The 27,465-nt window shown below is 40.4% G+C and overlaps 1 protein-coding gene across 7 annotated transcripts in view; it reads left to right on the plus strand.

The window, feature by feature from the left end:
- AFDN (afadin, adherens junction formation factor) overlaps positions 1-27,465 on the plus strand; it is a 213,834-nt gene that overhangs the window by 116,378 nt on the left and 69,991 nt on the right. For 4 of the 7 annotated variants that reach the window (XM_065400878.1, XM_065400879.1, XM_065400883.1 and 1 more), the window contains 7 exons: positions 1,014-1,108; positions 3,175-3,437; positions 10,205-10,274; positions 11,355-11,473; positions 20,722-20,783; positions 22,321-22,526; positions 26,573-26,718. In XM_065400878.1, the coding sequence (XP_065256950.1) occupies positions 1,014-1,108; positions 3,175-3,437; positions 10,205-10,274; positions 11,355-11,473; positions 20,722-20,783; positions 22,321-22,526; positions 26,573-26,718 (961 nt within the window). Of the gene's footprint in view, positions 1-1,013; positions 1,109-3,174; positions 3,438-10,204; positions 10,275-11,354; positions 11,474-20,721; positions 20,784-22,320; positions 22,527-25,801; positions 25,823-26,572; positions 26,719-27,465 lie in introns of all 7 variants that reach the window. The other 3 variants (XM_065400880.1, XM_065400877.1, XM_065400881.1) reach the window with 1 other exon arrangement.

Consider the following 27,465-nt stretch of genomic DNA (forward strand, 5'->3'; position numbering starts at 1 on the left):
CATTAAAAGCTGTAATACCTAACTGTAAAATGAGTTTGTGTATATGCATGAAAATCAATGGTAGATGGCTAGAGGAGATGGCAGCTAAGTTCTCTCCTCTTCAATATGTCTCACTAAAAGGGGTGCATATGTATGTGCGCACATTTGGTTTTCTTTGGTGGGAGAGGGAGAGTAGGGGCTAGTGTGTACATTTTAAAGAGAATAATATTCTTAGGGTCGTCTCCGGTTCCTCTCTTATCCCCGGTTTCATTTTCTGCAAGATCAAAATGTAGATCGCTGGGACTGAAGATAAGCTCAGGAGGAACATTACTGAGGTCATAGTTCTCTTACAAATGTATCAAAATTGTCATTTCTCATCCATGAGGAAGAAGCTGACACAGGCATATGTTTAGTAGGGTAACCGTTTTTACAAGGATCTATTTTATTTATTTATTTATTTATTGGCTTTTTGACTTGTTTCAGCATCTGGTAAAGGGGAAAAAAATTGGTCTCACAGGCTATCTGACACAGTGATGGAGGTATTGATGGCAATATGCATTTCATTAGAGGTGCTGTGATAGAGACAAGGCTTAGACCTATATCTGTGGTGCTGACATCTACACATTTCATACAAATATTTTTGAAATCCTTATTTTTTTCTTTCTCTGTTCGTATATATCAGAAGCCTGAGGAAAATGACTTCCTCTATACTGTAAGCTACTATTTAAGCACAAATGGAAATATACAAGAATATGTACAGTAGAAAGCTCTAATGAAAAGATTATTTTCCTTTCTGCAGTTGCTAAAGCAATTTTCTTTTGCATAGGCTTTCCTATTTAATATTTACCATCCATATTATCTTTTTTCACATAAACTTTAGCAACCCTTCAGTGTTTCTAACAAAGTTTAAGGACACAAATTAGATTAATTTTTGGTGAACATAAATTCAGAATTAGGTGTTTTGAGTTTTGTAATATGAATTAGAAATCAAGCTATAATATTTGCAAATCAAGTGCTTTACACTTACTCTACAGATGGTTCTGACTCAAGAGATAAGCCAAAACTCTACCGTCTACAATTAAGTGTCACTGAAGTTGGAACTGAAAAGTTTGATGACAATTCCATCCAGGTGAGGAAAAACAGCCTCAAGTGAAAGAGCTGATCTGAACTTCAACCAGTCACATGTGTAATCCTGGGAACTAGCTCAGTTCACTGAGGACCGTAACTATTTAATTATTTAACCCTCTCAGCATGGGCCTCAGGCTTTCCTGTTAGTAAGCATTAATTCAAAATGAATTTAAAAAAAGCCACTCTGTACCTACCAGTTTACTTCATCCTGAGCACATCTGGCCGAAGTGACTTACCTTTACAAGTCAGAAGAGCATATAAATCTAAATGCAAACACAAATGATTTTCTGTTAATCGGAATGCTTTGATTTGTTCTTTCCATTTTGCTTAAAGAAGAAACTGAAGGCGTGATCCTTTAAACACAAAAATGAATACAGGTAGTCCTTGGACTTGCGACACAATTGGTTCCTGAAAATTGCGTCGTAAGTCAAAACGTCGTAACTCGGAACCGCAATCCACTCCATTGTGTGACCGAGCATCGTAAAGTTGAAACCAGTTGTTGTAAATTGAATCAGAATGCCTCACAGTCTTCAATGTATTTATCCTCACAACAACCCTGTGATCTAGGGAAGTAAAATGGGGAACTGAGGCACAGAGAGACTGTAACTTGTCCTGAATCACACATGATGTTTGTGGCAGAGGAGTCTCTCATGTCCCAGGCTACCACCCTAACCACTGAACCATCCATCCTCATCCACTTTACTAGTGTGTAAGTATTTGCAGGTTCAAGTCTTTTATCCACAAAAGGACTCAGGTGTTGCAATGTCTATCTTTTAGACCTCTTGAAAATTACTGGAATTCACAAACCCTGAGTTTTAGTTGCCTAAAATGAATGGGAAGATAAAAGCACCTGGAGAATGGGATCCACAAAAGTCAGCTCGCTAGTTGGGGAGCTACCTAAGCCCCGCCCCTCTTGGAGCCGGGCTGCGGGGAAATGCCTATCTCTGTTAGTGATCTGCAGCTGGGAACCCCTCACCAGGAGTCAGGCAGCTTAGACATCCAAGCAGTTTCTTGCAAGAAAGACTTAGGCGCCTGCCTAACTCCACACAGATGGCTGCGGTGGAGAGACCTCCCTTATCCCAGTGACTAGGGTACTCACTAGGATGTAGGAGGCCTCTTCTCAATTTTCCCTGCTGCCTGATGAGAAGGTATTTGAACAAGGATCTCCCATATCTCAGGTTAGTGCCCTAATCACTGATCTATGGGATAATCTGACATGGGCCTTCTGTCTCTCTTGTTGAAGCCATTCCACTTTAATAAAATATTATTTGGTCCGGAAGCTGTGAGAATCACTCTCTAGTCCAGTGACTAGGTCATTCACCAGAGAGCTGGTAGACCCCTGTTCAAATCTCTTCTTATCAGAAAGAAGAGGGAATTGAACTGGAGTTTTCCTATCCCAGGTGATTACCCTAACTACTGGGCTAAGGGTTATAAGGGAGGCCTCCTTCCCCTCCTCACTCTCCCGCTCTCCCCCCCCCTTATGTGGAGTTAGGCGTGCTCAAAGCTTGCCTACCAGATCAGACCGCACAGGCAAGGTAGGTGGGTCAGTGCCTATCTTCCCCTAGTTTGAGAATTGTGCTGGGATTGAAGTTTCAGGTAGCTGTGTGCATGCTCAGAGGCAGAATCTTAGGCACTTAAGGAACTTCTACAGCAAAAATTTAGGCACCAAAGGAACCTATGGGGTTAGGCAGTTTTGTGTTGGTCACAGTGGTACCTAAAACTCAGACTTCAGCTCCTAAGTCCCTTTGTGGATCTTGCAATTCAATTATGGGCAACATATTTATAACAACAGTTTATTAATAATGTGCAAAGTATATTTTGAGTGGAAATATTTAGCTAAAATATGCTGCAAAAACACGTTATGGTTGTCTTCACTTGGAGCAAAGCTTAAGCTAAGATTAAATTACTGATGCTTTAATTGATAAATTTCTAATGAAAATTCAGAGGCAGGAGTAAAATATATCCATATACTGCAATTAGGGTGAATTGGGGTACACAGTTATGCTTTGTTTCTGCAGTGCTTCTGAGTTAGGTAATTTTAGAACTATTGAATATTTGTATTTCCAGTTGTTTGGTCCAGGAATTCAGTCTCATCACTGTGATCTCACCAATATGGATGGAGTTGTTACTGTTACACCAAGAAGCATTGACGCTGAAACTTATGTAGAAGGTCAGCGTATTTCAGAGACCACCATGCTGCAAAGTGGCATGAAGGTTCAGTTTGGATCATCTCATGTATTTAAATTTGTGGATCCCAGTCAGGACCACATGATTCCTAAAAGAACTCTAGATGCAGGTCTCATGATCAAAGGTCCAAGGCACAAAACTGGGTGAGTACACAATCCTATTTTTTGAGTGAAAATAATATAGAGCCTTGAAATAATAAAATAATATGGAGTCTTGAGTGTAAGACCATCAGGCTCTGAGTGCCTACTCTTAATTGTTCTAAGTAAAATTTATAGTAGAAATATAACTATTATAATACTTTAGCTCCACCTTGTGAAGTTTTTAGGACTTGCATACGTTTGTTTCATTATTAAATATAGAAGTATATTTTTCTCATGACACTGATTCACCAGTCCAAAATGGGGGGGGGGGGAATTATTAGAATCCTAATACATTTCACGACAGCTCAGTCAAACACCAGGAACATAAGAAATTTACTGACTTTACATAGTGAGTCTGGTGCTATTCTTTTTCCTTAGACAGTAACTTTGGAAGTTTCATTAGACTAGATGTGAATAAACGAAACAGAAAAAGATGTACTTTGGGTGCATCTCTGCTATTTGCCACTTACACTGGATTTTATCAAGAGTTTCTAAAATATCTGGATTCCCCCTCGGAAATGGATGATTGCAAAACTCCATTTGAGATGTCAGAATAGGGAGCCCAATATTTTACCTTGTGGCCTTGTCTTCCAGATGTATAACAGTTGCTCCTCTTTTTTCTGTGCCTAGAGTCCAGCAATCCTAAGTTTTCACCTATTACTGCACCCATCAAAATAATATGAGCACAAATATTAGATACATAGATTAGATATGAGGACAAATATTGCCTGGCCTTAGGGCTTCATGTTCATTGGAAATGGAAATATGCAGAGAGCCGCAGGATTTAAAACCATACAGAACTACTTGGAAGATGTAAAATATTGATGATCTGCTCTCTTCTCTGACTGGTCCAAAGGAAACTACTAGAGTAGGATGTTCTGGATGGAAGAAATTGAGGCACAAAAGCTGATTATGTAAGAAATTATCCATTGTGAAACACATTGGTGAGAAGAGGCATATTATGTTGTCATTGAATTGCCAGTTAATTTTAAAAATCTATACTTTTAACAGTCGTCTTCCTATTCTGGATTTTTGTTTAAAACTCAAAGTACACATGGGCATTCAGTATAAGAAGTTAGAGAATTTTGTGAAAGCTGCTTTTCTGTGATCTTCATTATGGATGAAAAGTTTTTATTCCTTGAAAGGCATTGGTCCAGAATCAGTCAGTCAACAGGTTTTTTGTCCTTTTTTGTGTGATTCTCCCCCCGCCCCCCCATATCAGAGGAAGTCAAGTCAACTTTTGAAGTATAGGTTATAGATGTTACATTCCTTTCAGGGTCACAAAATACAATAAACCCATCTGACAACTCTTGGACAGTACCATACTTGTGAATTTGTATTGTTTTAAAAAAGATTCACGGTCCAAAGATGGAGCAGCTCATTGAATGTGGAGAGGGAGTTCCTCTCCTTGGCAAGCATTCAGAAATGTAATCCTAACAGCAAAGAAAAAAGTGTCTCCCCTTTGTAAAACTTGTACACATAGTTTTAATTGCATAAGTTAAATAATTTTATGTTCTTCAGCTAAATAAACCACTGGTAAAAACTACTGTTTAACGATTATTTTAAATTATGAGCTGAGGAATGACAATAATAAACAGTCTATTGTAGTATTTGAAACTCATAAAGTCTTTTGCAAAAAGGCTGTACTCACTTATTGAGTCCTCTCTGAGATCTGTTGCCATGCATATTTTCTCAATTCAGATCAGACCAAAAATCTGTAAAGTTGATAATTTTATAGTTGATACGCAGCTTTTTTCTCTACAGGACTACTGCAGTAATTAGAAAGTAGCACCTCTTTTTGTGACTGGGTATCTTTTCTCAGGTCCAGAAATATCAATTGTTATAATTAATCTCCAGTGTCTATCCTCATAGAGTGGGTATTGGAGTACTGCTGCAACAGAATCCTTTATGTGCAGTGGGGGTACCCAAAACACACACAAGGTTATATTTTCATTGGCTTCTCCCCTGTGCTGGGATTTGGCTTCAAAGTCCCTAATTTTGTCATCCTGCAGACTCCCATTGGTTATAGGGGTGTCTAATTATGCTTTTGAGTTTTTCATGCTAGAGAAGTTTGTTGCCAGGGAATATAAGGTGATACAAGGTAGGCCCCATCTCTCGGTAGTAATCAGATGTTTGATAGTTCATGGATAATATTTTCATTGAAGAATTAATGTTTTATAACAGTGTTATCAAAACCCAGGAAAACATACTTGTTTCCTATCCTGTGGTCAGTGTAATGAGATTTGTATCATGTAAAGGTTTCCATTTTAAGTGTGTAGCCTTTTTTATCAATCAGTAGGCAAAAAGGATTGCACGTAACTAAAAATCGATGTGTGTGTTCTGGTTCATTTGTTCAAATTAGTCTACGTGCAGAAGACTAAAGAAGCTCACTGCAGGCTGCTGTCCTAAAACATAGCAAATTGTAAAGCAGTTAAGGGTACACCAGACTCTCCGGGCTTCAAGGAGTGTTGTGTTTCCAGCGAGGCAATCCCAGTTGCAGACAAGCACTCCCAGCGCATTCGCTGCCTCGGTGAGGGCCACAGCCAACTAAAGTATTCCCTCTATCAGCAGCTCTGACCGAGATCCCACAAGGACACAGAGCTCCCCCAAAAAATCATCTTTATGGAGGCGGCTCTCTGACCCAAGCCCTTCAGTGAGCATGAGTCTTCCCCTCAACCTTTGACTTGGAAAGATAGTGGGTCGAAGAAACTGTCTGGGGAGTCCACTCCCAAGTCGAAAAAGAGTGGGAACTCCCTTCAGCAAGCCCAGGAATAGCCGAAAGCGATCACCATCTCACTTGGTTAGTATCCTCAGCACCGCCGGCACCAAGATCGTCTGGCACCCATGCCTCATGGCACACTCAGTGTCCAGTACTGTTGATAGGCTCACAGACCCTTTGGGCTTGGGCACTGAATCTTCGGTACGAAAACACAAGAGCAAACTCCCTAAGATGCTTCTGGTATGTGAGCTGTCATCGATACCACCAGCAGCATTGACGCATTCGGCACTGGAGAGATTGGTACAGATGAGGTCCCCATCTCCCTGGCACCATCACCAATGCCAGGACATTCGGTACTGGCAGAATTCCATCAGGCTGGTGACCTGGCTATGTTGGAAGCTCCTGACTCTCAGTCCCTTGGTACTGGAACTGAGCCATAGCCAATCAAGGGTTATTTCCCCGACAATTATGCCATGCCCCTCTGATGTCAAGTGAGGGATTGGACAATGAGCTAGATGGGGTTTCTCTATACTCCTCCAAAGCTCTATATGGGACACACTATCAACAGGATCCAGGAATGTACCACCAGATGGCACCACCACCATCTTGGTATGGTCATCCATGAGTACCTTCACCAGGCCCTATCCCTCCGCAGTGGCCTCAAGGGCACCAAGCATCACCTGAGAGCCTCCCAGGCACACCCCCTCAGCTACAGCATTGTACGCCTCAGAATCCCAAGAAGTGGAGGAGCAGGAGGTGGACACAGAGGAGCAGATCACACCCAAAGCCATATCCTCTTCTTTGCTGGACAAAGCGATTATGCCATCGCCACCTTCCATGGCGGATAACTTCCGCTTGTTCCAAGAGCTGGCGAAGAGAGTGGCGGACACTCTTTGCATGCCATTGGAGTTGGTTAAAGATCCGCATCACCAGCCTATTGACATCCTCCATGCTTCATCTACTTCCAAAATCACATTGCCAATCAACAAGGCCATCCTACACCCAGCTAAGATGGTGTAAACATCAAAAACAGACTCCAAAGAGAGACTAATGAACTTGAATTAATATGCAAATTAGATACCATTAACTTAGGTTTGAACAGAGACTGGGAATGTTTGGGTCATTACACTAATTGAATCTATTTCCCCATGTTAAGTATCCTCACACCTTCTATGGGCCATCTTGATTATCACTTCAAAAGTTTTTTTTCTCTTGCTGATAGCTCATCTCAATTGATTGGCCTCTTACAGTTGGTATGGCTACTTCCACCTTTTCATGTTCTCTGTATATATAAATATCTTCTTGCTGTATGTTCCATTCTATGCATCCGATGAAGTGGGCTGTAGCCCACGAAAGCTTATGCTCAAATAAATTTGCTAGCCTCTAAGGTGCCACAAGTACTCCTGTTCTTTTTGCGGATACAGACTAACATGGCTGCTACTCTGAAACCAGCTAAGATGGTGTGGCAAACCCCAGCCTCAGTGACTCCAACATGCAAGTGGGCGGACAAAAAATTGATTCCTTTGCGGGGACATCATGAATTCCTATTCACCCACACACCACCAAATTCCATCGTGGTGGATGCTGTGAACTCTCATGGCTGACAGAACCACTCTTAAGACAACACCTATGACAGAGACTGGAAGGCGTATTCCTCGGCCAACTTAGTTTTGAATTGCCAACTACCAGGCACTCACGGCAAAGTATGACTAGATGAATTACAATAAACTACACAACTTTATTGATAAGCTCCCAAAGAGCTCCCGGGATTTCTTCAAGGCCATCATCCAGGAGGGGCAATGGTAGCAAAAACATCTTTGCAATCGGCCCTTGATGCTGCTGACACGGCTGCCAGGACCATCTCCACAGCTGTGGTAATGAGATGGGAGTCGTGGCTCCACCTCTCGGGATTCCCGAAGGAGGTGCAGACCATGGTGGAGGACCTCCCCTTTAAGGGCGTGAAGCTCTTTGCCAAGAAGACCGATGCCTCTCTCTTTGAAGGATTCCAGGGCCACTCTCAGAACATAAGATGCCGTACCGGGTCAGACCAAAGGTCCATCTAGCTCAGTATCCTGTCTACCGACAGTGGCCAATGCCAGGTGCCCCAGAGGGAGTGAACCTAACAGGCAATGATCAAGTGATCTCGCTCCTGCCATCCATCTCCACCCTCTGACAGACAGAGGCTAGGGACACCATTCCTTACCCGTCCTGGCTAATAGCCATTAATGGACTTAACCACCATGAATTTATCCAGTTCTCTTTTAAACTCTGTTATAGTCCTAGCCTTCACAACCTCCTCAGGTAAGGAGTTCCACAAGTTGACTGTGCGCTGCGTGAAGAACTTCCTTTTATTTGTTTTAAACCTGCTGCCTATTAATTTCATTTGATGACCCCTAGTTCTTGTATTATGGGAATAAGTAAATAACTTTTCCTTATCCACTTTCTCCACATCACTCATGATTTTATATACCTCTATCATATCCCCCCTTAGTCTCCTCTTTTCCAAGCTGAAGAGTCCTAGCCTCTTTAATCTCTCCTCATATGGGACCCGTTCCAAACCCTTAATCATTTTAGTTGCCCTTTTCTGAACCTTTTCTAGTGCCAGTATATCTTTTTTGAGATGAGGAGACCACATCTGTACGCAGTATTCGAGATGAGGGCGTACCATCGATTTATATAAGGGCAATAATATATTCTCAGTCTTATTCTCTATCCCCTTTTTAATGATTCCTAACATCCTGTTTGCTTTTTTGACCGCCTCTGCACACTGCGTGGACATTTTCAGAGAACTATCCACGATGACTCCAAGATCTTTTTCCTGACTTGTAGCTAAATTAGCCCCCATCATATTGTATGTATAGTTGGGGTTATTTTTTCCAATGTGCATTACTTTACATTTATCAGGTATCTCCTGGGAATTTCCACACCAGGGCAAAAGAGACATTTTAACCCTCAATACCAACAGAAGCCTTATTCATCCCAATTCCCATCACAATGGAACTATGAGCCCCAGCAGAAAAAGGGAAAGTTCTCAAAGTGAAAGCCATCAGGCTCCCACTTCTACTTTTTAGGGCAGGTCAAGGCTCTGCGAGACCTCTCTCCACTACTATCTGTGACCATCCACCCATTTGGCCACCGTTTGGCAGCGTTCCACAGTGCCTGGGAGCATATAACCTCAGACAGATGGGTCCTAGAGATCATCAGATGCAGATATTCCATCCACATCCCCTCCGTGCCCCCTCCAGAACACCCTTCCCCATCATGCCTCTTTAGGGACCCTTTTCATGAGAGTCTCCTGCAGCAGGAGATAGATCGCCTCATGCAGTTATGAGCCATAGAACCAGTACTTCAACATTTACGAGGCAAGGGATTCTATTCTCGTTACTTCCTATTACCTAAATGGAAGGGAAGTTGGAGACCCATCCTGCACCTCAGAACTCTCTTACTACTACGTCCGTTTCACCGTACACACACACAAACCAAGGGAAAAAATATTTCAATAATTGAAATTTACAGATAGGCAAAGTAAGAAAAGTGCTGTTTAAGAATTTATTAGAGTTCTGTTTAAGGATATTTACTTTTTGTCAACATTGCATGTCAAAATATACAATTTGTTTCAGTGGTTATAAAACTTTCACTTCCTGAATCTCAACATCTACTGTCATTAAATTTTCTTGTCTTACCACCCTGTAGTTTCCTGCAGCTGTGAATATTTAAATAGATAAAATTTGAAAAAAAAACACCTTAAAACCCACAATTTTGCACAACTGTGAAAATTTAAATCAATAAAAACAGAACAAATGCTTAACAGTAAACATTGATATTGAAACATCAAAATTATAAAAAATAAAAATCGAATTCTGTCAAGCCTATGTATAAATATGTCCTATCAATACAGTATTTTAAATACAAATATTAAAAAATAAGGCGGTATAGCAGAGCTATTTGGTTTGCAGTGTACCTTAGCTATCCTGTACCATTGTTTTATACTGCATATTTGTAATTTCTTCTTGAAAGTTACTAGAGGTTTTTTCGGTCTTAATCTTCTCAGGGTTGTTCAGGAAACAACATTTGATCTGGAGGGAGATGTTCACAGTGGAACAGCATTACCAGCGAGCAAGGTATCAAACTGTAATTAGACTGGTCAAAAATGATTACATTTATAGTTTATATTCCCAGTTTGTTGTTAAAGCTCACCAATTATGAAATATTGTGTGGTTCTTGAGTGGCCCTAGGTAAGCTTTTTGGATGAGTGACTATCTTTTTATATGTCTGTATAGCATCTAGCATACTTTCTGTTTAAGGAGAGAAGAACTTTTTTAGGAAAAATTGCAATTTTTAAAAATACTTTGAAACATGTCAGAGGTTTGGAGTATTAGCATAAGTTCTTAAAGAAATGGTTTACTGGACAGAGGACAGGTTACACAGTCAAAGGTGCATGAGTAAATGAAGTGGGGAAGAATGCATTGTAAAGCCACCTGTAAGACTGAAGCCCATAATGCTGATGATAGCTGACCTATAAAGAGGGAAAAAATGGATGTGTGCCCTTTCATGCTTCTTTATGATGTATAAAGAACAGCAAGTTTTTTTTTCAAAAATAGGAGGGTTTTTTTTTGTTTTTTGTTTTTTTAACATTAGAAATTCAGGTTCTGTCTAGCTTGGGGGAGGGACTGAATATTGGAAAACTAGTGAAATAACAGCATACGTCAGAAGTATAAACACTGAGCAATTGAGAGGGGAAAGGATTTTTAATCAGTGTTTAAAAACTTTTTTTTTATTTTATTACTGCGGTTTTATTTAACTTCAGTAACTAACATTTTGAAGAAAGGCAGCCTGTTATTCCTAGTTTTGGAATTATTATATATTAAAACTGTTTTAAGCAAGAATCTGTAGAATCTTTGCATCATTATAAGCACTGTTACTGGCTTTCTGTTAATGTTAACTTCGTTGGTTTTAAAATTCCTGCCAATACATTGCCAAAAATACGTTTCTAGTTGTCTGTTCTGATGCTTTGAATAGCTAGTATGAAAATTTCATTGTGGTGATTACACATGCTTCATTGCTGTCTTCTGTTTTGTAGTCTTCTCTGTTCACTGTCCCCTTCTGGCAGCCTTGAAATAAGTTTTTTTCATAGTGATGAACGTAAGACTTGGCTGATCTAATGCATGCATGTTAAAGATTTGTCTTCCTGTTTGAGTTAGAGCACCAATAGACTGGATGGTGACAGAACTTCATCAGCATCCAGCACAGCTGAACGAGGAATGGTGAAGCCAATGATTAGAGTGGAACAGCAGCAAGATTATCGCAGGCACGACGGCAGGTAGGAAATACATATTCCATCATTTCTGATATTGTCAATTAAACAGATGTCTTTTCTGGAAACATGAAGCAAGGTCTCATCAAGATGTATTGAAATGGTACGTGTCTGCCTGGGAAAAAAATGTTTTTAACCCTTTCCAAAATAAAGGATGAAATTAAGAGAATATTAAAATATCTTATTTTTAATCTTAGTTTTGATTTTTCTGTAATTTATATCACTGGTTTTTCCAGACAAATTGCTATTTTCTGAATTTGTTAGACCGTTGTTGATTTTTTTTTGATAATTTAAACGCATCTAATGGAGTATTTTAACAGGTACAGAATTTCTTGTCATCTATTGGTTGGGCTTCCACATTTGTCAACTGTGGGTTGATGTGTTTTTCTGTCTGAACGTGGGGCACAACTGTAAGCTTCTTTTAGTCCTTGTAGCAATGCAGTTGGCAGGATTTGTTGACAATTTCAGCCTCTAGTCATTTCAGTCTTCCCTAATTTGTAAAACATTTATCAAAACCTGGTAAAACAATCAAAGTATGATGTTTGTCTCTGTGAGTCTTTATAAAATCTGTTCTTAAGTTTAAGTTCTTTTAGTGATGATCCCTATATGCAGAGCCGTCTCTTGGGTAGGGCGAATTGGGGTGACCGCCCTAGGCCCCGCGCTTCGATAAAATCATGACTGTCCCGATACTTAGCCCTTTGTCCCGCATCCTGACCGATGTACAATCTGGACATCATTTGTCCAGATATTCAGGTGAGGAGGCGGGTGGAGAGGTGAGGCGGGTGGACAAGTGGGGTGAGGAGGCGAACGGGGAGGCAGGCAGGCGGACGGACGGCGAGGAGGAGAGCAGCGGACGGATGGCAAGGAGACTAGCTGGGAGCCAGGGGTTGAGGGGGTGGGTGGACGGCGAGGAGGAGAGCAGCAGGCGGGCGGACAGGGGAGGGGGAGCGCCAGCCGGCTGGCGAGGAAACTAGCGGGGAGGAGAGCGGCAGACGCGGGAGGGGGCGTGCCAGTTGGCGAGGAGGCGAGTAGCAGGTGGGCAGGCGGATGGTGAAGAGACTAGCGGGGAGGCTGATTTGTCTTGGACCCCGCCCCCGCCAGGGACGGCCTATATGTGTTGTATTTGAGGTGCACATGCACTGCATGTATCTAAAACTGGAAGACATTTGCTAGCAGTATCCACTGGTCCATGCTTGTAACCTTCTCCTGTGCACCAAACTGAGGGCTTGCGTGGAGTGACTATCTCTCCAGTTCCTTTCTACCACCCATGGGCTGAGACAACTTCTGCAATGTCTGCAGTGTTAGTTAGAATTCTTCAAAAAGTGTAGTTGTAAATAGCTAATGAAACCTGTTTTTAGCTAACTTACAGTTAGAGTAGTTGAGTAGTCTTGGGGGTGGGGGGTCTCCCTATCTGGACATCTCCTCCCCACCCCCCCCCCCCCGTCTGGACATCTGGAGTGATTAGTATGCCCATGTTTCCAGGACTCAATATCTGAGTGGCCTGCAACTGAGCTTTCCTGGTTAGCAATGAGCATGATACATGCCTCTATTGTCCCGGGGAAACTCATATCCTATCTGCCAGTCCTTTTCTAGGTGAACCCATCAAGTTATGTACAAGCCAGGCATAGAAGATTCCTGATGGAACGTGTAGTGAGACCCCAGTCTGATCCTGGCCCGTCAGATAACCCTCCACCTCTGGTGCGTCAGGCAGAGGCGCCGAGAAGCATCCCTCCGAGCACAGTATTCTCTAGCTTTGGGGATAATCAGACCAGTGCTAAAGACTGTTCCAAAGAAAGTTTCCTCCTACCCCCTCATAACAAGTTCACAAAAAATTGTGAGAAATCCCCTTCCAAGCCCTCATTCAAAAAGAGCACCTCCTCTCTGACACTCTCTAAGGGCTTGTTTACATTGGCCCACTAAATCGGCACCGCTGCGATTGATGGGAGAGCACTCTCCTGTTGACTTCAGTACTCCACCTCTCCGAGAAACAGAATGTAAGTTGTCGGGAGAGCGTCTCCTGCCGACATAGCGCAGTGTAGACCCCACGTTAGGTCGATGTAAGCTAGGTTGCTCAGGGAGGTGATTTTTTCACACTCCCTGAGTTATGTAACTTATGTCGATATAAGTGGCAGCGTAGACCAGGCCTAAGTCAGGTGAGACTCTGTGCCCTGGTACCCAAGAGTCTGGAGCTTATAAGGAGCATAGTACCAGTTTCCCAGAACTGAAGAGCAAAAGTCCCCCCCATATTGGGACTATCTGAAGGGGCGCAGGGATCATCCTTGGTACTGGTGAGGAAAAGAAGGCAGTGGATGCCTCCTATACTATTGATGCCAATGAGGAGAGAGGAGTCGTCAGTTCTGAAGACCATGGTCCACCTGAAGTTGGTACCATCGGTGTCACCAATGGACAGAAGCCTGGTCCATTTTCCAGTATCAGGAGCCAGGTACACTGCCCTGGAGAACACTACTATCTACACAGACTCAGTCACCAATACTGTTGGGTCTGTGGTGGTGGTATGCTGTTGGTTCGCTGTTCACTGATACCATAACTGGAGGTTCTTAGAGATGTGTGGTCCCTATCTGAATTCCACTACCAGCTCTTCTTTCACTCTGCTGCAGAGCCTTATCCTAGGGCTATTCTGGGTAACTGGAGAAGTGGTTGGTCTACACCATGTCTTCCTTTTAGTTCCATCTTTTAGCAATTTAAGATGGTTAGTGTCATATTGAGTCATAAGCTATTTTTGAAGCCTGTGAAATGGGCAGATATTTTCTCCTATTTTTTACATTTTAGTTAATGAGCACTTGTAGGGTAAAGACACTGTTAGCGGTTAATTTCTCAACGAGGGAGACAATATGGCTTATGAATTGAACTGGCGCAGTTCTATATGTAATGTACTAGTATTACCACCTCATAGAAAACAAGTATGTAATAGAAAATTGTTCTTCTCAGTCAAATACTGTCTTTCATAGATTTCGAAGCCAGAAGGGACCATTGTGATCATCTAGTCTGACCTCATGTATAACACAGGCAATAGTACTTCCCCAAAATAATTCCTAGAAAAACATGTTTAGAAAAACATCCAATCTTGAGTTAGAAATTGTCAATGATGCAGAATCTACCACAACCTTTAGTAAGTTGTTCCAGTGATTGATTACTCACTGTTTAAAAATTTACATCTTACTTCGTCTGAAATTGCCTAGCTTAAATTTCCAGCCATTCGATTATATTATACCTTTCTCTGCTAGATTGAAGAACAGCTTAATATTTGATAATCAAAGTAGATTGAGTTCCTTCAGTCTATCACTGTAAGGCAGGCTTTCTGCTCCTTCAATCATTCTCATGACTCTTTTCTGAACTCTCTCCTACTTATCAATATTCTTCTTGAATTGTGGACACAAGAACTAGATGCAGTATTCCAGTAGCGGTCAACATCAGTGCCAAATACAGTAGTAAATTAACCTCTCTACTCCCTACTCAAGATTCCCTTATTTATGCATCCAAGGATTGCATTAGCCCTTTTGGCCAGAACATTGCACTGGGAGCTCATGTTCAGCTGGTTATCCACAATGACCCTCAAATCTTTTTCAGAGTCACTGTTTTTCAGGATAGGGTCCCCCATTCTGTAAGTATGACCTACTTTCTTTGTTCCTAAATGTATAAATTTACATTTTGCCACATTAAAATGCATATTATTTGTATGCACCCGGTTTACCCAGTGATCCAGATAGCGCTGTATTAGTGATCTGTCTTCTTCATTATTAACCACTCATCCAGTTTTTGAGTCATCTGCAAACCTTATTGTTATGATGATATTGTTGTCTTCCAGGTCATTAATAAAACAGTTAAATAGTGTACAGCCAAGAACTGATCCCTGTGGGACCCCACTAGAAACACACCCATTTGATGTTCCAAGACTTTCTGAAAATCACCAATGATGGTCCAAGAAGCTTCTCAGCCAGTTCCTTTAAAACTCTTGGATGCAAGTTCTCTGGCCAGCTGATTTTAAAACGGTCTATCTGTAGTAGCTGCTGTTTAACATCCTCCAGAGATGCTAGTAGACTGGAAAGAGCATTATCATATGATATGACTACATCATCTGCTTTTTCCCCAAATACAGAAGAGAAATATTTATTCAACACTTCTGCCTTTCCTGCAATATTAAGTCTACAATTTCCAACCAATAAGGGATCAATACTATTGTTAGGATTCTTTTTGGTCCTAATATACTTAAAAAGATTCCTTAACTGTGCTTGCTATTGATTTCTTCTTGTCTCTCTTTGCTTCCCTTATCAGTTTTCTACAATTCCTAGCTTCTGATTTATATTCATTACTATCAGTTTCCCCTTTCGTCCATTTATCTTTTTTTTTTTTTTTAATATAGCTGCCTTCACTTCCCCTCTAAAATAGTTTTTTTTTTTTTTTTTTTTTTTTTTTTTAAACCAATACAGCCTTCTTCCTTGATTGTGGCTTTTTGGATATCTAGTAAAGTGTTCTTAAACAGTTCCCAATTATCATTCACAATTTTCTGATTAAATTCTTTCTCCCAGCTGATTTGGCTCATAATTGTTTTCAGCTTTGTGAAAATGGTGCTTTAAAAGAGACAAGTATATGTGTGTGTGTGTGTGTGTGTGTATATATATGTGTGTGTGTGTGTGTGTGTATATATATATATATATATATTTTTTTTTTTTTTTGCTCTGGAGTTTATTTTGTTTGCATATTAAAAATGGGATCAAGTCATGGTTACTTCTACCTAAGTTACCGTTAATTGTTAGTTCTGTGATCAGTTCCTCTTTATCTGTCAAAATGAGGTCTAATGAAGTCTACCATGTTGGTAGCAACGCTTTCAGAATTAGGAAATTGTCTTCTATATTATTTAGAAAGTCTAAGGATGTTTTAGTACTGGCAACATAAGATCTCCAGCATATGTCACTCAAATTGAAGTCCTCCATGATTCCGCAGCTTTTTTCCCTATACATTATAGATAGGTGTGTAAAGAGCCAGTCATCCTGTTCCCTAGTGTAATTTGGTGGTCTGTTGCAGGTGCAAATGCCATTTAGTACCCCATCTTGTGCTTTGTCTGTTAGGACATTGATCCATAAGCATTCCAGATCATTTTCTTCCAAGTTACGAGTGACTTGGAAACAGATTGACATTTTTTGACAGAGTGCCAGTGCCACTCCCTCTCCCCTTTTGCCCATTTGATCCTTCCTAAATAGGTTATAACCATTGATTATAATGTTCCAATCATGCAAATCATCCCACCAGGTTTCAGTAATACCAACTAGAAAATGAATTTATGCTTATAAATGAGCAATTCCAGTTCCTCTTGTTCATTACCCAGACTCCTAGCGTTGATGTGTAGACAGTTAAAAAATTTTTCCCCATGTCCTTTGGTTTCTTGATTAATTTTGTTCTCAACATCTCATTTTTGTGCTAAGAGTGCCCATTTCCCCCCTCTTTATTGTACCCTCCCCTTTTAAAAAAAGTTTTATGCCCTCCTAACTACTGTAGCCAGCCTATCCCCGAGGAGATTGGTTCCCTTTATGCTGAAGTGGAGGCCATTCTGTAAGGGATCCATCCAAACTATACAGCCCTGTCTCCCCGTAGAAGGTGAACGAATGTTGCACAAAACCCTCCACCCTGTCCCACTTACCTAGCCAGTGTGGTTTGCTTTCAGAATCATTTACCTTCTGTCTTCCTTCACTTGTGGGACAGGAAGGATCTCAGTGAAGATGGTTGGATATTCTTCTTCAGCATGCTTCCAAGTTCCCGGAGGTCATCCATTATCTGTGACATCTCATCATGCTGTATCATTAGGGCCAATATGAACATCCATCGACTTCAGAACCCCATCCAATCTAAGTGATGTCTTGTGTCTTGGCTCTAGGAAGGCAGCACACTGTCCTGTTGTCTGCCTATTCTTTGCAGAATGTTGTCTAGATTCTTCTGAGTATTGAATCCACAACAAGGCTCATCTGTCTTCTGTGGATGATTGGAGAACACTTTGTCAACAAGCTTGATTTTCTTACGGATTAGGCCAAGCTGCAATCCACAGGTGTGTCCTGTACATCTCTCCATTCCCTTGGGACCAGCTGGATCTTGTGAGGTATCTTCCACAGTTTCCATGTTTCTAGTATCAAAAGGAAACGTCTAGCTGTGTGGAATTCCTCCTTGTCCTCTTCACTCTGATGGCCACAGCCTGAACATCATTGTCTGTCTCCAGCTGTGTAGAATGCTGCCGTAACCTCTTGCCACTGATGGTTATAAACTTCCAGGCCTCTTTCTCTGATTTCCTTTCTCCCCAGCTCCTTGGTGGCCAGCTTTTTTCTTCCTTGAACCTTGAGTACTGATATTTCCTGAAGCTGGCTGTCTTAACAGTAATTGAAGTATAGCCATATATTTCATGATGTGAATGGGGGGAAATTAATAAAACATTTTAGAGATTGTGAATAATGGGGGGGGGGGGATCTTAAACACCATTAAATATCCTTTATGTAGGTGGCATGGTTAATGCTGACTGGTTCAAAATTTAATGGAACTTCAATATTTCTGTAGTACTGCCAGCAAATCTGTCTCAGTCTTGTCCTGTAACCACCTTAAAGTTGAAATGACTTTGCTGAGCAACCTCATAATAAAACATTTAATAGACTGCATGAAATCATGTGTCTCTGCCTTAGTTTTGGGTGAGCTGGAACAATATTTTAATGTATAAAAGTGTAAGGATTGTTCATGTGTTCTCAAAGCAAGCTATAGCTAGTCTATCTAACTTTAGACCTGCGTTGATGCTGTCTCTTAGGGTATGTCTACACTACAAAATTAGGTCGATTTTATAGAAATCTGTTTTTAGAATTCGATTTTATACAGTTGATTGCGTATGTCCACACTAAGCCCATAAAGTTGGCGGATTGTGTCCTCACTACCGTGGCTAGCATCGACTTACGGAGCGGTGCTCTGTGGGTAGCTATCCCACAATTCCCGCAGTCTCCGCCACCCATTGGAATTCTGGGTTAAGCTCCCAGTGCCTGATGGGGCAAAAACATTGTCGCGGGTGGTTTTGGGTACATGTCGTCAGTCACCCCTCCCTCTGTGAAAGCAGCAGCAGACAATCGTTTCACGCCAGACACCAGGGCGATTAGAGGAGCACAGCAAGGCGCGCTGCGCATCAGAGAGGCTTCGAAAATCAGTTTCATGTCTGGCAAGGCTTCGGTGTGACAGTTGTGTGTGTTTCTCCTTGATGCAAACCCACCCCCTTTGTTGATTTTAATTCCCTGTAAGCCAACCACCCTCCCCCCCCTTCGAAATAAAGTAGCTATTGTTTTGAAACCATGCATTCTTTTTCTTAATTTAAAACAAAAAAATTGATAACGAACAAGGTAGCCCAGGCGGCGTGGGGGAGGAGGGAAGGACAAGGCCACATTGTTTATTGTAGCCACTCTAAAAATCAAACTGTTTGAATGACAGCCTTCTGTTGCTTGGGCCATCCTCTGTAGTGGAGTGGTTGGGTGCCCGGAGCCTCCCCCCCGCATTCTTGGGCGTCTGGGTGAGGAGGCTATGGAACATGGGGAGGAGGGTAGGCGGTTATACAGTGGATGCAGCGGGGGTCTGTGCTCTTGTTGGCTTTCCTGCAGCTCCAATACACGCTTCATCATGTCCGTTTGCTCCCCCATTAGCCTCAGCATCGCGTCCTGCCTCTGCTCTTCATGCTCACTTAATTCTTTCCTGGCCTCTGCCACTGAATGCCTCCATGCATTAAGCTGTGCCCTATCAGTGCGGGAGGACTGCATGAGCTCAGAAAACATGTCATCGCAAGTGCGTTTTTTTCGCCTTCTAATCTGCGATAACCTCAGGGATGGAGATGATGGGGGAGGGGGGACGTAGAAACATTCTATGCTCTACGATTCTGGGGGGAGTACATGGTCACCTGTTCTGCTGAAAGAACAGGAGTACTTGTGGCACCTTAGAGACTAACAAATTTATTTAAGCATAAGCTTTCGTGGGCTACAGCCTACTTCATCGGATGCATGTAGTGGAAAATACAGTAGGAAGATTATATGTAATATACACACACACACACACACACCATGAAACAATGGGTGTTACTATACATACGATAAGGAGAGATCAGTTAAGGTGAGCTTTTATCAGCAGGAGAGGGGAAAAAACTGTTTGTAGTGGTAATGAAAATGGCCCATTTCCAGCAAGGAAATATGAGTTTATATTATATGATGATGGCCCGTCCATTACACAAAGTAAAACTATTTCCCCATGCTTATTCCCCCCCTCCCTCATTACAGTTCCTCGTATCTCCTTGTCAATTGCTGGAAATGGGCCATTTTCATTACCACTACAAAGTAAGTACCACTTACTTTGTACCAAAGTAGCACTACTTGCATTACCACTGCAAGTAAGCTGGGTTCTCTTCTGTCTTATGTATCATTAACAGAAGCATTTACTGAGGTCCAAACAGTTAAACCTATGTGAACCATTAGAGACAAAGGTGTAACACAGTTGTCACTGAGAGCATGAGAGAATATTTTAATATGATGCCTAAGAAGAAAAGTACCTAGCTTGACTTTCAGATCCTAGATTAAATTTGTAAGACTGACAGTTAAAAAAGCCAGTTGAATTGCGAACTTGACATATATGATAAAGAAATTGTTAAGGCAGTAAACACTGAACCCCATAATGCCAACTTTAGAGTCACTTCGCAGGATAGCACTGTAATTTAAGTTAGATGAAGGTTAAGGGGAACTTGATTCATCACTCTTAGAAATAGGAAATGGATTCCCAAGCTGCTTCTAAAATAGCTGGTGTAGTTGCTTCATAACAGCTCGTTTAGTATATCTTTACAACTAGGCTAGCTCTTTAGGCTGAGTTTGATTAACTTTTTCTCCATGTATCCCTGAGTTGGTTTTTTTAATAGTGATATTTGAGTCATGTCAATGGCAGGTGGCAGTCTGACTTGATCATTATAGCATACAGTGAAAAGGAGGATATTCATTAATAATATACGCCACAATTCAGGTTTATTGTGATCTGTTGTCTTGCAAGCAAGTACAGCGTGTGAATTTAAAAGGGGTGGGAGGAAGCAGTTGAATAAAAGGAAGGCATATTTGCAGTATACACTTTTTTGGAAAATGTTGTATAGAGGTTCAAAAACAAAGTCCCTGGAGAAGAACACATCATTTGATAGTTGAATTAACTTTATCTATGTGAATTGGTTTTTTTGAATATGAACCCTCTTCCTTTAGACCTCAGGACATGGTTGGGCCAGAACTGATATTACCTGCAAGCATCGAATTCAAGGAAAGTTGTGAGTATTTAATAAAGCTTTAACTACAGTTTAAAATAAAATATTAAATATAACAAGATAAAAAAGTGAACTTTTTTTTGTTAAAGTAAATCACTTTAAAAACTCAAAAGGAAACTTAGCAGTAAAGTTTGGAAATCACTTAAAAAGAGGTATTTATTTTACCAATATGGCTGGCTTGGTGGAGAGGGGAGAAAAATTATTCAAGTACTAGATGGGTCCCTATGTAGTTTATTGCAACCACATTGGAATTCCTTATCTCCAAAATAAATCAAATTAGAACCAGAGTTGTTAATAGAAAAGAGATATCAGATTGAAACCATCCCCCTTATAAAAAGTTCCACATATACTGGCTTGTAAGTTAATAATAAACTAGATCTTGGTCAAAAGGCCAGTTGAGTTAATATTCCATAAAGGGTATCAAGTAAAACGTTAGCTTTGATGATAGGTTTTTTACTGTCAAAAATATTGTAGACTCTTGGCTATGCCACATTATTATGGATTTTTAAAAACTTCCAGTTGTATAAGAAAATTTCAGGCCAGTGATTGTCTGAAACCTCACAGCACTGTAAATTGGACATTTGATGAGCAAATAGAGAAACTGTTCTGACTGAAATGTACTGTAAGAGAGCTTTTGGAAGGGCACAGTGAAAAGGGAAATTGTATTTTATTTTATTAAAGAACAGTACTGTCCCTGGAGTAGTTAACTTGATACACTTTGGGAATGGAGGTTGTTCGTAACTCTGAAATGTCTAGTATAAGAGGGGTAGCTGTGTTAGTCTGTATACACAAAAACAATGAGGAGTCCGGTGGCACTTTAAAGACTAACAGATTTATTTGGGCATAAGGTTTTGTGGGTAAAAAAAACCCACGTTTTTGTGCATCTGAAGAAATGGGGTTTTTTACCCACAAAAGCTTATGCCCAAATAAATCTGTTAGTCTTTAAGGTGCCACCAGACTCCTCACTGTTTTTCTGAAATGTCTGTAATTCTGAACAAAATGTTATGGTCGTTCTTTCAAAAGTTTACAACTGAATATTGACTTAATACAGCTTTCAAACTTTACAATGCATAAGAAAAATGCTGCTTTTAACCATCTTCATTTAAGTGAAACAAGCGCAGACAGTTTCCTTACCTTGTCAAATCTTTTTTAAACTTTCCCTATTTTTTTTAGTAGTTTAGGTTTAACAGAGTACTGTACTGTAAATTGTTGGGTGTTTTTGTCTCAACTGATTGCATGCTTCCGGTTCCAAATGAGGTGTGTGGTTGACCAGTCAGTTCATAACTTTGGTGTTCATAACTCTGAGGTTCTACTGTACATAAATGGGAAATAACGTAGAGCTATTTCCTCCTACATAAAGTCTCTTAGCTTATATCTGGATGATTTATTGTCCTACTTTAGTAGTTGCAGTGCATAGTTTAGACAGTTAGGAACATATGAGCTAAATAAAACAAAAGAAACTCACCTTATTTCATTGAATTATGAAGTTTTATTTTATTCTTCCAATCCTCGGGTGACTTTTTTTTGTCTGTTTCCACAGCTGAAGATGCCTTCTTATCTGCCATTATTAATTATACCAACAGCTCGACAGTTCATTTTAAATTATCGCCTACTTATGTTTTGTACATGACATGTCGGTATGTATTGTCAAACCAGTACAGACCTGACATCAGTCCTACTGAGCGTACTCACAAAGTCATTGCAATAGTCAACAAGATGGTGAGCATGATGGAAGGAGTTATACAGGTGAGTTTTGATCTGCAGAGACAAGTCAAAGGAATTTAAAATATATACATAAATTTCTTCAGCAAAGTCTTTTTTCACCCGCTCTAGGGTTTCACTCAAAAGGTTGCTGAGCATCAGCCTGTAATGTATTTATTTCTCTTGTAAAGATTTTTTTTTCTTGTGAGATAGTAAACTAAATTCCCTCGGGAGAAATTTGTGGCTTTGATAAAGACCTATATGAGGAGAGTAAAGGTGATTTTTTCCACCTCCACATTGTTGCCCCATAGCAAAAAAACAACCAAACAAAAAACCCACCACACCCCAAACAGTTCTAAAATCAGTCTTTCCATTAATTATTTTTGATCCTCAACCAATTCTGATGTGACTTGTAATTGCTTTTTTAGTAATGCCTTATAAATACAGGGATTTACATTGATCAGTTGAGTGTTGTATAGAAAATACTTAGCTTAAAAAAGGAATGTAATTATTGAATTTTGGTCCTGTTCCTCTTACTACGTACACACAAAGATATTACAGCATTTAGTATTTTTGTTTGATTTTTTTCCTCAAATATACTGATTTGATACCGACACATCTTGCACAAAGAGAAATTTAAGATATCAGGGTAAAAGTTTTAGTATATAATATGAAACCTGATCCTGCATTCCTTGCACATATAAAAATCCCATTGAAGCCTATGGCATTTTTGCTTTTACAAGGAATGCAGGATCATATCCACAGTCTTGACTTTGAAATCTAGAAAGGAAAATCTCGTACTGTCTCTTCACCGTTGTTAAAATATGCTTCTACTGTATTTAATTTTACCATAATATCCTGAGAAAGTAGTTATAATATTTCGTGTTATTACTAATAGCCCTAACTCATCAGTTGCAGATTTTTCTCAGCGGGAGCATTAAAATCCATATTCTTTACAATACATAAAACACAAGATTACATAAGTGTTTTCTTAAAAATTATCAGTAAATGAATTGTTATATACTTAAATTTGTGTATTATGATTTACATATTTCATTGGTGCCTAGAGGCTCAGGGCCCCATTGTGCTAGGCATTGTACAAACATAACAGAGACATAATCCCTGCCCCAAAAGAGCTTGCAATCTTAAGTGTACAACTATAAAAAACAGATAAAACAAATAGATGGAGCATAATGAAATTGCTGGTCAGCATGAAAAACTGGTCACAGCAAACCAACTGTTAAACGTTTCGTAGGCATTACAGTGAAGAAGAGTTTTAAGAAGGGAGGAGAACAACGAGGTGGCTTTGCAGATATTTACAAAATGCTTCTCCCATGCATAAGGTGGCATTGGAGAAAGTGCAGTAGTGTTTGTAAGAATTTTTATAAAAGGGAAATCAGGACTTAACATTTGAAGAATGCGGACAGAGGCTGATGTCTCAAAACAATAAGGGATAATAAATGGGGCATTCGTAGACCCAGAGAAGCCCTAAAAGTGAAGACAATTAGTTTGAGTTTGATGTGGTGATGTAGGGGTAGCAAGTTGAAGGATTCAAAGAGTGATGATGATTGAAGTGGTGAGCCAGGAAAATGATCTTTTCAGCAGAATTTTGAATGGATGTAGGTGGACAAAGAGGGAATTCATCTTGGCCATAGAGGAGAATGTTGCAGCAGAAACGATAGAAATAAGGAGATCCTAGATAAGAGACTTAGCTGTATGAATGGAGAGGAAAGGCTTGATTTTACACACGTTATTCAGGATAAAGTTGCGGGCTTTAGATATGGTCTGGATGTGAACATCTACAGAGAGGCCTGAGTCAAAGATGATGTCCAGGTTTGGGCATGAGTGACAGGGAAGATGGTACTGTTTTCCACAGTGACTGAGAGAGGAGCAGCAGGGGGAGGGTTTGAGGGGCAAAGATGAAGAGCTCTGTTTTGGCAATGTTGAGTTTAAGTTGGTGGCTAGACATCCGTGAGGAGTCAGAGAGAAGGTGATACTTCAGTTTTGGTGGAAGGAGGCAAGTCAGGAGTGGGGAGGTAGATCTGAGACACATCAGCGTAGAGATGATAGCTGAAATTATGAATGAGATTACTCTGAGACAAGGCCTGAAGGGAGAAGAGGGAATCAAGGATTGAGCCCTGTGTAAACCACCCCTCTCCCCACCACAGAAGGGGAGGATGAGGCTAATCCTCTGAATGAGTGATTACAGAGGTAGGAGAAGAACCAGGAAAGGACAGTCATGGTAGCCAAGTGGGGGACAAGATTTCAGGAGGAGCATGGTTAAGGAGGATGAAGACAGAGTATGCTAATTCTGAGCTTTGACCAGAAAGAGTTCATTGGAGACTTTGAGAGCCATTGGTGGAAGCTGGTTTGGAGGGAGATACAGGATGCAGTTGGAGGAGAAGCACTCTAGACAGTATTTGTACAGTGAGTGGGGCAAGAGAAGTAGATGGGATGAGATCACTGGAGCCAAATGGAGAAGCTAGAGGAGGAAAGCACACAAACATCTGTGCCAGGGACTGGGAAGAGGAGATACTGGTCAAAATTCTGATTTTTGCCGATCAGAATTATAAAGAGACTTGAGACTTCTAGTGTAATTTCCAAAAGCTGCTACTCTCAAAATTTTGTCAAGTATTTTCAGAATCTTTGGTGGTAGAAACAATAAACAGCACAAAATATTAAGATTTCATATGATGGGGAGTACTTTTATGGAAGGGTCTGAAAAAGTCGAGTAATGAAGTAAAATCTGTATTGGAATAGCAGAAGGCAAAATATAGTTAGTGTAGGTTGCATGTTGCAGAATTTTGTAAGTTTTTAGTGCAATATTTTATTTGACTCAGTATTTTTCGTTGTGTTAAAAAAACCTCAAACCATTGTTTTAAATTGAAAACCATGTATTAATCTGTTCCCCACTTTGTATTTTATTTTTTAATTTTTCCTTTTGTCCCTGTTTGTGTTTGTACATTGTCTTCATTTCAGTAGTGTGGGCAAGCTCTCTGGAATTAGCATTCATGCTGCTACAGAGAGACTTGGCGGATGCTCTGCAGGAAGTCTGTTGCACTGACTCTGAAACAGCTTGTGGTTCAAGGGCATTCCTTGAACTAATTGGCACTTTGGTTCTTTGCTGTCATATTACTGGGTCTACCTAAAATATAAGTGGTCTCAGTTGTGTCACAGCCACTGATGAAATATATTTAGGTGTATCTGTGAACATAAGTGTTATACCTTCATATTTAGTGTCTGATTTCTAAAACTACCATGATTGTTCACAAGTTTCTTTCTTCTATTCTGTTTGATTTCCTTCGTCCGTTTTTCTCCAGGAGGTAGACCAGGTTGATCAGGTAGGATATACTGCTGGGAACTGATCCTAGCTATGTTGGCTTAGCTCAGTTTCTCATGCTGCTTCCATGTCAAAATACAATACTCAAACAGCTGGACTGAACAGTTCATAACACTCATTCAGCAACTGGAACATGCAGTACTAAAATTCTTTTTGACTGTGCAACCTTTATCGGCATTCCATAATTTCTGCTTAACGCACTTCAGTGTGGATATGAAATGACCAAAGTTCTTTTTCTTCCCTTTATTTCTTTTTTTTATTGTCTGTGGTTCCTATTCTTTGGATCTCATCTGAGGTTGCCTAGCCTGGCATTTGTGGTCGGGAGATGGTGAGATAGATCAGTACTCGATACTGAGCTGCCTGGTGTCAAAGCCAGTGACTAGCAGTATCAGGGTGGCAGTGGGTAACAGCTAATATGTGCTTACGCACACACAGATTACCAGATAATGCATACAGCTAATCTTTTAGCATTGCATAACTAGATGCTAATGCCATTATTCCATTGATTTCACTAATGGCAACTGGACAGAATTTTGTACATACTGTATATATTTAAAATGTAACTCATTTGTTGGAAGAATTGCAGTATTATCATTTGTTATATATAGAAAAATATTTTGCAAATATCTGGTATCTGAGGTATGTTTGAAATGGGAAATGTACTGGTCTATCTTTGGAGCTCTTAATCTAATAATTTCTGATCCGAAAGGACCTGCCCTATATTGTTTGCTACTTCTCTTTTTACTTACAGAAGCAGAAGAATATTGCTGGGGCACTTGCCTTTTGGATGGCAAATGCGTCTGAATTGCTCAACTTCATTAAGCAAGACCGCGACCTTAGCCGAATTACTTTAGACGCGCAAGATGTTCTGGCACATTTGGTTCAAATGGCTTTCAAGTAAGGGCATCAGAATTTTGTTTCTTTTGTATATTTGCCATATGGAAGTATTAGGCTTTATTTCTGTACTTTTGAAAAGTACTGTGCACTTTTTCTAAGTTCTAGATGTCATGATTCTTTAGTTGTATTGAAACCAGTTAAAGAAATGCATAGGGAGTGGACAAGCATTCCATTTTTAGTTATTTCATGGAGATGGATCATTTGGGCTGTAGTGAGAATGTAAATTACATCACTTTCTCGTGTTCCTTGCTAAGCAAATTCTACAGAGATCCTGTCCTTCTGAGTGGTTAGGTGCTAACTCGATTTGTTTAAATCTATATACGTATCTTTTTATAATCGTGTACAGTAGCTAGCCAAATTTTGACACATCTGATCATGAAAATGTTGAAATACCAATCAAAGTTGCTATTAACTACATACACCTCTACCCTGATATAATGCTGTCCTCGGGAGCCAAAAAATCTTACTGTGTTTATAGGTGAAACCGCGTTATATCGAACTTGCTTTGATCCACCGGAGTGCGCAGCCCCACCCCCCCGGAGCGCTGCTTTACCGCGTTATATCCGAATTCGTGTTCTATCGGGTCGCACTGTATCAGGGTAGAGGTGTACTTGCTTCTGACATTTTGGTCAGCATCTGCAGCCATATAGCTTAATCCCCAGATAGGTTGTTTGTGGATTAATCAGTAGTTATCTGCAGCAGCCATGCATTGTATTAGCCCATAATAATGGCTGGAGCTATTTTGTT

The sequence above is a fragment of the Emys orbicularis genome, chromosome 3 (genome assembly GCF_028017835.1).
Source record: "Emys orbicularis isolate rEmyOrb1 chromosome 3, rEmyOrb1.hap1, whole genome shotgun sequence".
NCBI classification, from domain to species: domain Eukaryota; kingdom Metazoa; phylum Chordata; order Testudines; family Emydidae; genus Emys; species Emys orbicularis.